Here is a 13,773-nt window from a genome sequence, read left to right on the forward strand (position 1 = left end):
GAAAGTGGTATGAAACATTAAATCACAAATCACAAATATTAAGCTTTAGAAAGGAATAAAAGTGCAATTTCTACCATCTCAGAGGGCTACAAAAAGTACACGTGTGAATGCTATTTCTCGTCTCAGTTGCACTGTGACAACCAATGGTAACTAAATACTTTAACTACACTAAGATTAAAGGAATTTGCTGCTATCACTATAGCAACCATCTTAAAGAAACTAACATGCTCAACAACCTGGAGGCTAAATTTAGACCTAATACGCAATAAAAACATAAATACAACAATAAATCCTACATATTCATTTCTATGAAATGTAATAGCTTTTTTCACAGTGAGCACAAATCAGTCCCTCCTTTAGAGGATTATATCAAAATAAATAGACTCATTAATGTCCAGTGTATTAATGAGCAATGGGTGAAGTAGGTGTTAATTATGCCACAGTAAGATTCAAGAAAAAAAACCCCGGTGAGCACTTGAAGGTGTGTACAAGCTGAAGTCTCCTCTCTAAATTTGTATATTTTGAAGTACAGCATGATGCAATCAGATGACAGCAACATGGTCACCCCATATTCTACAATGGAAACTTTAGACACAGTATTTTGAATAAGGAACCTCTAAGGATTAATTAAAAGCAGCACAAAAACCTGCTCAGTTATTTTTCTTGTAAGAAGTCAGTATTTCTCATCCAAAAATTTTAAGCTTTCATTGTACTTAAATTACCTAATGCAGCGCAGCGTGCACTGTTTTAGTGAAAACTATAGTTTCCAAGCTTCAGGCTAAATTCCCTTTCTGTAAAGACACAAAAAGTTAAATGAAAGTCTGTGCCATTGGGATATTTTCCAGATATATGAAGGTAGATTTATTTTTTTTAAGTGCACTTCCAGAGTGCAACTCTTTCACCACTCTGACCATTTAATTTTTTCCTAGTATAAGTGTCTTCAGACTTTTCAGAGGTCATTTCAACAGCAGACAGCTTATAACAAAACCATTAGCAGTTTGGCTAGCTTAAGGAAACCTCTTACTTTCCTTTTTTGTTTATTATCACTGCATGAATCTGCAGCATATGAGAGTTTATAATTTCTCAGGCTTGTTAAATTCATGTTAAAGGTCTGTTTTCTTGTTGAATAAATTTTGTTCATATAATGCTGCCTATTTCATATACTGAGTCTTTAATAGCACCTTTGGTCTATGCGCAACTCACAGATCAAAACAGAGGACTAAAATAGGGGTTGATGATGCTATTTACATGTGTGATTCCTGCTGTCTTCTTGTTAGTAGCTTTAATATAATAGAAGACCTTGTCTGTTTTGTAATTAACACATCTTTACTGGAGAGATATTTGGAAGTGATTGCTGTGAATATACTGGTTAGTAAAATAAACACAATCACACACCACTTTCTGTTATCAGACAAATTTGTGAATTGTACACATTATACTCCAGATCAACAAACTGTGATATAACAGCCAAGTAGAAGACACATTTATATAACCCTTTATTTTTCTGAAAATATGTATTCAATCTGACCTTGCAAATATAATTAGCTTGTGGGATGTGTGGATTTCAGTACCATGGATGCTTTACTAATTGCAGCTCTTGGAAAAAGATACTAAATATTTGGAAGCTGCCAATACAAAATAAAAACTGCATCTTTTTGTACATCTGTCTTAGCTTCAAAAAGCATAATAATCTAAAAAACAATAACTATACAGCATTTTTTAAGCATTTCTCCAGGGTCAACAACCCACAGTACAGCCGGCGTAATATATTTTTAGAAAAAAAATTTACAATTATCTTCAGTGTACTTTAATAAATTTGAGAATAGCTACAATTAATATGATTCATAGTTATTCACAATCTGAAGACAAGCGCTGGACTCCTCAATTGCTAACTAGATAAAAATCTGGCCTTTTATAGTCTGCACATAGTTATTAAAAATAATGGCTTGAATAAAATTTAGGATGCTTAGTAGCCAGACTTATTTCAGCTGCTTCTGAGAGGGTGAATGCCATATATATATTACCACTTTTTCTAAAACAGGCTTAATAACTTTGTGGGATATTTTTTACAAAAAAAAAAAAAAAATCGATAATTTCAAGAGTACACTTTACACACTTGATTCTTAAATCCCTCCAATATTGAATGTACAAACAATATTGAAACAAAAACAGTCCTGTTTTGCAAGACCCACTATATTTTAATGGTAAACTTCAGTTAGAAATAAGTCAGCCTTTTATGTTTAAATTAAAAAAATTTCTAACATCAGTATTTTTTCCAGTGAAGAATCTATGACATATGGTGACTATCTTTAAAAATGTATTGTGTCCTTGGAATTCAAATAGCAATGTATTGTTTATGCCATATGTTTATGAACAAACATACCAGTGCTTAAAGACAACTCTGTGAAGGATATAGTGTGGTTATGCCAGGTGTGGAAAAAGAAGTAATGTCCCGTCTAAAACCTCTTTTATCACCTGCAACTGACCTGTTATCAACTGCTTAGTTTGTTTCTAGATTCTTTAAAAATGAAATGGAACATGTGACCTGAGAAGTGCAGCTCAGGTTTATGACCATTTCGTTATTTATGCTGCCATGCACTGTTAGACAACTACAAGTGAAGAACATCTTCTGTCCCCTGTAAGCCCACAACATAAAAAATTCAAAGAAATCTTACTTTTTATGCCATTTCCAATGAAAAGCACTAAGAACTGAAACTGACTCATGCCAAATGCATATCACTGAATTGCTGTGATTGTGAGTTTGAAGTTTGCAACATGGAAATTATTTATAAAATGTCAATTTTAGCTCTGGAAAATATATTCCTAGGAGTATGTGCATTTTCCTTCTCTGTCCTTAGAGAATTGCTTACTTGTGGTCAAATCCGCAGTACAACTTGAATATCCATACTGGGAGGGGAGAGAACTACAGTATAATACATTTATCTTGACAAGTGAGGGCATGCATCCATAACTCCCAAGTAGCAAAGCCACAAGTTTTAAAGCTATATGCCTTAATGAAGATAAATGGACTATTCTACATCCACCATGGCAAAAGGAAATTAAACATTTAATACTTTTCAACAAAAAGTCTTCTTGAAACTTTTTTTAAGGACGGACATGAACTGAAGTAACCTATGTAAATGGTTTAGCAGGTAAACATACATCACTTAATTAAATCACAAGAAGTCCAAAGGACATTGCATAACAAATTTTTAGAACACCAGCATTGATATTAACAGTTTTGGCATCCCATTTAAAAAAATTAGGAAGTAAAATATGCAAAATATTATTCTGAATATGTGCAACTACTATAAAAAACGTTGGTTTTCAAACAAAATGGTAACAAAACAGTGGTATACTGGCAGTAATGAAACAGTTCAATACTTTGTAGTTTATGGCCAGGTTTACAAAAACACATTGTGAACTGAAAACACTGAGTGGCCTACACTATAGTGCAGATGCAATTAATCTCTTACAAATGTGATTCTTCAGGGAAAAGAGCATCAATCTTTACTGAATCAACAGGAATCAAACCCAACACAAATGTATCTACTTCCTTATTCTCCAAATCGGGCTCCTGTAGACACTCGGTTCTTGCCTAGATCAATTTAAGATGTTTGCATCTCTGATATGCAGGCTACTGCACCAAATGCTCTGTTCAGTCAATGTTAAGAAATACCACAGTACTGTAAGAGTATCTAAACACACTAGACATGGTATGAAATGTACAGAAACGTACCCTTGAAATTTCAACCAAAATTACACGTTGTAAAGTTATCTTCTCTATTTTAGAATTTTTCCCTTTACAGTAGAAAAGTGTTAGCAAGTCCAGTTCTAGCAATGGAAGTTGTTCCAGGTATAAAAGATTCTGACATAAAGTTGTAGGTATCACATGTTTTAAAATATATTTTCTTGTAAAATATTATCTGCATAATAATTCACAATAAACAGATGTCTCCAAAGCAGTAGTGACAATATAGTCAATTTACTGGTTTGTTTAGTTGTTTTTAATTAATACATTCAAGCTGTACCCTAATGACTGTTGAATTCACTTGTGTCTAGGGAAGACTTATTAAGGTAAAGGTTATTAAGACAAATGCACCAAGTAGGGAGGGGGAGTTGGGTATATAAAGAAAATCTTGTTAGGTGGCTCCAAGCTACTTAGCATGCTCACAAACTTAATGGGCTATTTTAAATTTCAAATTTCAGGCATTATACTAGTCTCTCCACACATCTCATTTTACGGATTACTTTTTTTCTGCCGCCTTAAAAAACAGTCACCATCTCCAATCCTGTGGTTAATTCAAACAAACAAGGGAAAAGGACAGGTTCAAAGGAAAAATGATAGCACTCTGATAAAAGAGTAGAGGTCTGACAACATGGAATCTTTCAGAAAACTAGTGTAACACTTGTTCAGCTGAAGAAAATTGTTTAGGCTAGATGGTAATTCCAACATTCAGAAGAGTAATTGTTAAATCTCTGACTGCTTTTGTTTCACTCTTTTAGACTATCAAGTAATTACCAAGTTATAAAACCATTCACATACATATTTGTCTTGATAAGTTGGGAGGATTTGCAACACAAAAAACTGTCTCAGGAAAGGAGTTCAGCTGCCTTTCCCCACATAAGTCACCAAGCTGAGATAGTGTAGTGCATAGAAAATTTAATCTAAACTGGAACGTAAAAGTAACAGGAGAGATCAAAACTATTTGCAAATTGCTATTCTTATGGTCAGCACTCAGCAAAATAACCATCTCTTACTCTGAAGAGTTAAAAACTGAAATCAGGCATTAACAAAACCATACTGCTCATATACATAAGTAATCACGCAAAGGTTGTCACCTAGATTTAGAAATACCAATGGGCAAAAAAAGAGGAAGAGGAGTGTTTTAAGGAAGAGGTTGCCAGAACAGGTCATTCAGCAAATGAAAAACAAAACTCTGTTCAACCATATGATCTATTGGTTTCATGGTGGCATTTTATCCTATGCCTACATAAATTTTGTCCATTTTTCAAAATGGACAAAATCTTATTAGCACAATAAGAATTAAAACCATGCTGGAATACTACAAAATTTCAAAGTACAGTATTTGAGCCACCACACTTTTACAATAGACATAGAGTGCTTTATCATTCTAAATAGAAATTTGAATATTTAAAGATACTATTTTTCTTTGTTAACAGCTCAAAAGGACTTTGAGACCTGCACCTTGCTCAAGATGACCTTGGCTCTGGACAGACACAACTTCGTTATGGACCTCCAGGAGCAACTCAGCTAAGTTCTCTTCTCCTCAGCTCTTCATTTGTACAAGGAGGATAAACCCAGCACCTCTCTCTCTCTTTCTCTCCCCCCCCCCCCCCCCCCCCCCCCGAGAATAGCTATTTTAGGACAAATAATACCTTTTTTTTTTTTTTAAACCCCATACAGTATAACTGTCCCTTTTTGGGGCTTCTAGGAGCATGATAAGAATTTTTTTTTCACACTTTATCATTTGTTCTTTTACTCATTTTTAAAGTTCATCACATTTGTTACTCCTGTTAAAATAAAATTCTAAAGATCTCATAAATTGAACAAAAAGAAGCAATTTACAACTTCCACTGAAAAGAAACTGCTTGAACAAAATGGTTTTAGACTACAGCCCACATTCTGGCTACTCTTTGAAGTATCAAACCTTCCAATTCCAGAAGAGGTTACTTGAACCACAGAACAAGATTCTTCAATGATGTATGTGGCAGGAGACAGTAGTAATAAACTGAAATGAGGAGCTGCTGACTGTACACAAGGGAAAAAAAAATAACTGCAAGAATAATAAAGTATTGGAACAGGTATTCCCATGAAGCTGTTGCATCTCAAGACTCAAGTGGACAAAACCCTAAGCGAGCTGGTCTGAACTCAATGTTGACAGTGTGCTCTTCACAAAGTTGGACTAGATGACCTCCTGGAATTATTCTGATTTACGCGGCTACCCAAATGTACATGTTTTTTTCTTCTTGTACCCTCTGAATGAGATTAAGATAAGGGTAAATTACCATAGCAAAAACCTCTTTTATGAAAGTGGCAGGATATGGTTTAAGCACAAGATTAAGATAGCATATTTGTTTTTATCTGTCAGGTGTTTAACATGCAAAGTAGAATTTATAAAACATTACTGCAAAGACAAGTCTTTTCCTCAGCAAACAATTTAAAAAAACATTTTTGCCATAAATCAAGAGATCTTCCTGCAAATACTTCTGACAGTGACTTGCTAGGAAAAACTATGGTATAACGGACATGAAATTTTGCTGTACGAATAAGAAATTTTGCTACATATCCTACTAAACACCACAAGCACCAACAAACTTCTCAGATGTACAAAATGGACTTCTGGAAACTTTGGATTTTACCGATCCTTATGCCAGCAATTATTAATCAAGGGAAACCAATGAACTTCCTCAGAAAACCAAACCATTTTAAATGGTGACTTTTTTATAATAAAGATTTAAAGTTTAAAACAGTTCAAAAAAGAAAACACCACTTTTTTCTTAAATTAACACGTATGTGTGCAACACAGTAAGTTAATGCTTGTGGAGTTAAAGATCCTATGTTACAGTGGGTTTAGTGTAGTTATATTTTCCTTAAGAGGTGAGGAACAGCTGCTAAGTTAAGGTCCAAAAAAATTTATTTTTAACATTTGGCAAAGGTATATAGTTCTCTCTACAGACATTTCAAAATGTATGTTGGAAATAAATATGAAATATCAATATTTAGCTTTATTCCAGATCTTTAATGAAATTACTGCTTCTGTGGAATATTCTAAATATGTATTACAACTTCCATTGCACAGACTGGAAAACTGGAGGGGGTAAAAGAAAGGTTTATTGGTAAGTACAGGACGAAGCAACAGCTAGCCAGGCTGCTCCACTAGCCCTATTTCACCATGTTTACTTTGACTTCATTCATAGAAATCAAATAAAAAAAAAAAAGCCAAAACACAAAGCTTTTTCTCTCTGGGTTCTGATAACATCGACCTTCAGTTAAAATTCACTGATCTGTTGTGAGTTTATTTTACAGACAGCTAGAACATTATTAGCCCCAAAATGGCAATATATGGTACAGAATCATGAAAAAGCATACTGTGTGTGCAAGAATATGTATGTAAAGTAATAAGATCACTATTTAGAATTACTTGTCCTTCATGTGTCCTATTATATTTATGTAATAATATCCCAGTCCTAAAACGGTCATTAAAGCAGTTGGCATTTAATCCACACATCTATATGAGGGTTTTATTTTTATATAAGGAATTTATATTACTTTTTATTTTTGCTCATTGGCTTTAAGACAACTTTTTTTTTTTTTAACTGATGAGAATTACATGTATTCTTATCTTTAAACTGCAATCACACACGCCCATCCTACTAGGTGTTTGGAACACATGTATCCAGACAAGGACATCTAACAAAAGTTAACAAGTTTTCACTTGCTACCAGTGACAGGGCAAACTGCTTTTTAATGCTTTAGCTAGTCAAGGTGAACCTGAGGCTCCTCATCAGAATTCATTTCAACTTCCCAACACATGAAAATAACCTCTGCCCCGGTTATTCTTCACTAGCACAACCATGACTGCTTCACTGACTATAAGCCATAGCAATTTATATGGGCATGGACCTGCCCTGAGGCAGGTTTAAAATTAGCTAATGTGTTATTTTGGACTTTGTTTTTAAATACATCTAATCTCAGTCAAAACAACACCATATTAAAATCATCTATGCCACATGTTCACTATAATTTTTTGCCAGACAGTTATGCTAGTAAAAGGTATAATGAGTAATGATCTTGGACTCACATAGCTACATACACGAGCAAAAGCCCACCTGTATAGTGGCTACTACACCAGCAAAACTACCTCTGCAAGCAGTTCGTCTTTTGCTGGCACTGAGAAAAACTGGGTACTTCCCTGAAATAGGCTTAGCTTGAGTTGTTTAACATACAAAGAGGCACTGGACACCATAGTAAGGCAGCCATGCACATGAAGCAGTCAAACCTCACCTAAGAAATCCCCTTGAGCTCTAATATATCTGTTCTTCTCTCAGTTCATCTAAAATCAAAATACATTTTAATATAAGTGATCTTGCCAACCAGGATCATAAAAATCGTACACATTCCATAGCCCAATCTCACCCCCAAACCCAAGAAATTAATTAGAAGTAGTACTCATAATTTGGGGGATTCTCTCTATTTCTAAGCTTTTAAGGATGCACTTGTCAGAAATGTGACAGATGTAAACCTTTTTTTAATGTGAAACCTGAGAATGTAATTTAATCTGACTGTAGCAGCTAGACATGTATGAAAAACAAACACTACAAGACTTCCAGTGATCTCAAATACTGGCAGCAATGCTGTAAGAAGAGCTGTAACTGAGAAATGTTCAGATGGACAAAAAATTCCAGAAATGTTTAGATGGACAAAAATTTATTCATATTCAAAATAAATATGCCAAAGATTATTTTCTTGAAGAGAACAAAGATGCTCAAAGATGACATCTATGTCAAACAGTGGCAAAAAAATATTTTTCTTTTTAAAAAAAAAAAAACAAACCAAAAAACCCAAGCACTTAGTGAGCAAGTGTGGTACAACAGTAGTGTGACTTACTGGGAGGCTTTTCTCCTTAATGGATTTAATACCTAGTGAGGTCTAAATTAATTACTAGTATAGTCCTGAAAATTATATTTTGACAAAATAAAAAGAATCCTATTTCAACATTTCTATTGGAGTGGAAAAATAAGAAAAAGCAAAAGAAAAAAGTTCTAGAAAAAATAAGTCGGGAGTAATTAAATATTCTACTGCATCTTCCCCCCCCCCCAAACCACCTAAATTTTCTTCTACTCTTTATGCAATTTAAAAGGGAGCAAAATTGTTTCAGATGTCTAATAGCTTCCAAACAACCAGAAGCTATTAATTTTTCAATTGCCTGTTACATAAATAAATTTGCTATAAAAAACAGAATTTAAAAAACCCAACTGAAAATGCAACTGTAGCTTCAGAATATTCTATTATGAAATTAAGGGAACCTGTAGTGGAATTGTTTGGTAGCTTCAATATGATCTGTCTCACAGGAAATATTATACTACAGCTTTACAGACGATGAACACTTTTTAAATATTTATAAATTTACATTAATATCATCCATATACCATGACGCATTTCAATAATTATTCTACAATACAATGGGAGTGCATGCTCAAACAAAACACCTCAGCAGTATTTTAAAGCAGTAAACCACCTAGCCAATTTCTGTATGTTCTGTAGTTTTTCTAATCCATTCTCCCTGTGGTTGAGCAAAATCGAATTGCCTCTCACATTTGCAGACAGCTCTGTGAAGGTGATAATAGAGCTGCTCCCTGCTGTCATGAGGCAGGAAATAGGAAAATGGCATATGGGGCTAGAAAGAAATAAAAAGAGAACTAAACAAGAACAAAAGAGATTTCAACAAAGGACAACTATAGCCCAATATGCTTTGCAAGTTAATCTCTTTTCATAATCATTTAACATACTTAATCATTTATCTGCACACTTCTCAAACTCAAATGCTTGATACCAAGTCTTCTGTAAAGTTTTATTGCCCAAAACATTTGGAATAGAAATGACACTAAAAGCCATCATATGCAATGCCTATAAATCAATGCCCTCTTGGTACCCACATTAAGGGGCTGAACCTATTCCAATTTGTTAGTAATTGATCTTAGATTTTGTGGCTAAAATGTAATATCTGAAACAATGTATACTTGAATTATTAGTTGCAAACATGTTGAGTGACACCTAAATAGCAAAATATTAAGGGAGGATTATGACTGGTTATGTGTACTGACAATATCAAAGACTTTCAGCCTGTTTAAGGACTACTGATGCAAGATGCAGAATAAACTAAAAATGATCTTTTCATTTGCAATGAGAATTTTTTTTTTTTTAAACGCAGAATGGGCCTCCAAAAAATCAAGAACTTACACATATTTACAGTGCTTCTATATCAAATCTTACTGAAGTACTTTAAAAAAAAAAAGCAAGCCTACAATACCTTTCCTTTTACACTCTGAATGGGATCCACCACCACAGCAACAGCTCTTTCTGATAAGGCTTCAAAGCTCTGCTGAGTATTGATATCTACACCAGACAACCAACAGCCAAAGCCAGGGTGACTATGATACCAACCAACTACCATCTCAGGTCTGAAACAAAGAGGACATTGAGATTCTTAAATATAAAAACATGTAACACAAGAAGAAATAGTAATGTATAAGGGCATAAATTAGGATGAGCTGTGGAAAAAACACCATTAGAAATATTTAAATTACTCACCATAGCATGGTGAAAACATGGACATGAATAAATGCGACAAAAGAGGGCTATCATTAAGGGATGCACATTAGCAGTGGTAGATCATGCTTTCAGTTTTTCACCCTGTTACCACACCTTCCCTGAACCAGTTTTTACCCTTTCAGCACTTGAGTAAATATCTACTCTTTAACTCCTTGGCGTCGAGGGTTGAATTTTCACGGCAGAAAGTCCATTTCAGACATGGGCAACGGGAACCAACGGTGGGAAAGGATTAAATATCAATTAAACCAGCAGTAGAACTAGGAACTCAGTCAAAAAGCAATTTGCACTGTTCTGTTCAGCTGCTGAGCCTTTTGCTAACATTAATTTTGAAGTTTTTCCCACAGTAAAAGAATTTGAGCAAGGAAACGACAACTGTTGAGAGGTAGGAGTGAAATAAAAATTTGTTTAAATACTAGGATCTTTTACAAAATTATTTTCCCTTTCTTTTCATTAAAATTGCTCATAAATAAGCTAAGACTTGGTAATTTTTTTATCTTAATCAGACGAAATAAAAAAAACAATCTCTTAAGCAGGTACTGTCTAGTAACTGCCTATACTAAATTGAGCAGCATTCTAATCTTTCTGTGCAATAATCAAAGCTGTAGGTTTAACATGAGTGACAACCTCCTGACAACTGAAATGCAGGAGGTGGACTGAATTACATGCTCTGCTACTCACCTGATTTCTGGGCCAATTACTTCTTTTTAAACATTATTAATAGCCCCTATATCACTACTTTTGCAGAAAGCCAGCTGTTTCTTCTAAACAACATGCAGGGAGTATTTGTTACTGTCAGCCCTCTTTAGGGTGACTTACCTTCCTGTCTGTTTCAGCATATCCAACATTTTTGCTTGAAATACAGGATCAACTGCCTCCACACTGACACCCTGATGTAGAAGACAGACAAAAGTCATAGTAGTTGTACATAAAGCAATATTGTCTTTTAACTTGTTACTTTCCACAAACAAAAATTCAAACACCATTCATAAGCATCTGTTTAAAAGGGCAACCATACTCTTTTAGAACTACTTGATAGAACACCCTTAAAAGTAAAATATAATTTTTATAAATATGTTTCAATGTGATTTTTAAGATGCTGAAAGAAGATTTTGAATTGCTATTTAAGTCATCTCTACTATGAGTAAACATGATTAAATAGGCATAGGAATTAATCTTTTCCTCTTTTTGTTCTGCAAACTCTGGCCTGTTGTTTCTCACACAAGTTCAGCTCTACAGGTTTTATTCAAGATAAATGTCACATACCAGCTTTTTGCAGATTCTACTTATACTATAACATGCATGGAATAAACTCAGGACAAAAGAATCTGAAAATTTCATTGATGTGCATCTCTGAGTTACAAAGGGATCCATGCTTCTTTTAAGAACAATATTTCATTCAAGTTACACAAAAAAAGCATCATAAATTCCAATTATACCCACTGGCTCATCTTGTCTTTAAAATATCTCTTCATAACATGAATGCTCTTACTTAAAATTAAAATACATAATTTTTTTCACATCACAAAAATACCATTTAAGAGACATGCCACTGTAAGATCTGTTGAAGAGAGCAAGTATATCTTACAGCACTATCACACTTCAGGGCATGATACACTTCTAATCAAGCTTTTTACATTTTGACTCCTTCCCCTGGCTCATAGTATATGAGTTCTTGAAGTTATCAATTTATAAGTCTTATAAGTGATGTTATACCAATATATGTATACATACGTAAAGACCAACATCTCCATATATTGATACACACACTACACACTTACGTACTAGTCTTTGCTAAAAAAAAAAAGTGAATGTTTTAATTTTAACTAATTGTTTTTTACTGAAACCCTTAAATCCATTAGACATGTTTGCATTGTACCTAGTAGGTTATACCTTAAGATTGTATAAATGAGGTAAAACAGGAAAAGCTTTTTAAAAATATTTACCATAAGGAAAAGCAAACAAGCAAACAAAATTATCAAGGTCTCGTTGCAAAGAACTCACCGTTCCTGACTGTGGCATTGCAAAAACATCAATCACTCTCACAGTGTAATCATCAACAAATTCCCCGAGCATCAGACCCATAACTTCCATAGGGACACCAGCACGACCATGCTTCAACATCTGGAATTAAGACCAAATGACACTGTATGTTTAACAGGAGGTTCAAGTTTGACTTGGGATAGTTCTTTCAGCCTTTGTTGATCTATAGATAATTTGCAACTTGTAGCACTTTTGGAAACTGTAAGGAACTACAGAATAGTAAAAATGAAGTCAACAAAAAAGAAGTAATTAAAATAAGTTTCTTACTCTGAATGTTCCAAACAGTATTAATTTATTTTAAAAATTAGTCTGACTAGCACCTAAGGAGCACAAGTCCATAAACTTTGGATAGCTGCCAGGTGCTTTATCTCCAGCACTACACACAGATGCAGTACACACAGAACACTTACTTTCAGCAGTGCAAGGGAAGAGATATAAACCTGTTCGGCTGTATCGACCGCAGGAGCATCTGTTGGTGGCCCCTATGAAAAGAATAAATAATTATTTTCTCCACCACCGTTATTCTGCAGTTTCTAAACATTTTCTTTTGTTTTCCATATTACAAAACTTACAGAAAAATGCATATATAATTGTGACTTTGTGTTAGATGAAGTTCTTACAAACAAAACCAAAAAAAAGCACACCCAAACCCCAAACACTTCTTTACAGTGCCTTCTTCATTAACCTGTTTTATAATACAAGTCACCTAGCCATCATCCTATCTCCACCCCGCCCCAAAACAATACCAGTCTAAAGAGCAACCTAATAGGAATCATTCAAATAAACTGGCAAGTATTGCACTGGGTACAAACCTGTTACAAGACATACAGGCTAAGAGTCAGATAAGTTTCCATTAGTCAGCCTTGCCGCAATGCTAACCTTCATCAGCTGTAAAATACGGCCAGTTCTCCAATTAACTACGCATTTCTTACAGTGGTGTGAATGTAAATGCTGCTGGGCTAGCATGATTAACTGGCACTAACACAAACAGCAATTTCCCCTTGCTTCATCAGCTTTCAGCTAAAGAGGACTTGCAGATAAAGGCTATGGGAGTACTTTGCAGATACACTGGTGCAGTGAGAGAAAAAACGGACCTCCGATCCCTAGGTGGAAAAGCTGTGAACAAAATACTTTGCTCTTTGCCTTACGAGTAGTTATTCAAAAATTAGCACAACTGTCCCAGGTGTGAATGATTGGTTGAAACAGGTTCTGTGTACTGTTGAAAATGAAAAACACAGGAGGCAGCAGTTTAAAATGCCCCTTTGTCGAGGAGCAAGAGACATATTGCTCTTATATACAGAATTCCACATCGGTGTACCTTGTTACAGCCAATTAACAGTACATTCATTACTTTATTACCAAATTGTGTACAACAA

At 34.5% G+C, this 13,773-nt stretch overlaps 1 protein-coding gene across 1 annotated transcript in view; it reads right to left on the reverse strand.

The window, feature by feature from the left end:
- PSMD14 (proteasome 26S subunit, non-ATPase 14) overlaps nt 1-13,773 on the reverse strand; it is a 48,618-nt gene that overhangs the window by 12,466 nt on the left and 22,379 nt on the right. Inside the window, exons 4-7 of the mRNA XM_052792040.1 lie at nt 12,808-12,879; nt 12,359-12,478; nt 11,174-11,244; nt 10,056-10,206 (exon numbers count right to left, since the gene is read on the reverse strand). Coding sequence (XP_052648000.1) covers nt 10,056-10,206; nt 11,174-11,244; nt 12,359-12,478; nt 12,808-12,879 — 414 coding nt within the window. The remainder of the gene's footprint in view (nt 1-10,055; nt 10,207-11,173; nt 11,245-12,358; nt 12,479-12,807; nt 12,880-13,773) is intronic.

The sequence above is a fragment of the Harpia harpyja genome, chromosome 7 (assembly GCF_026419915.1).
Source record: "Harpia harpyja isolate bHarHar1 chromosome 7, bHarHar1 primary haplotype, whole genome shotgun sequence".
NCBI lineage: Eukaryota > Metazoa > Chordata > Aves > Accipitriformes > Accipitridae > Harpia > Harpia harpyja.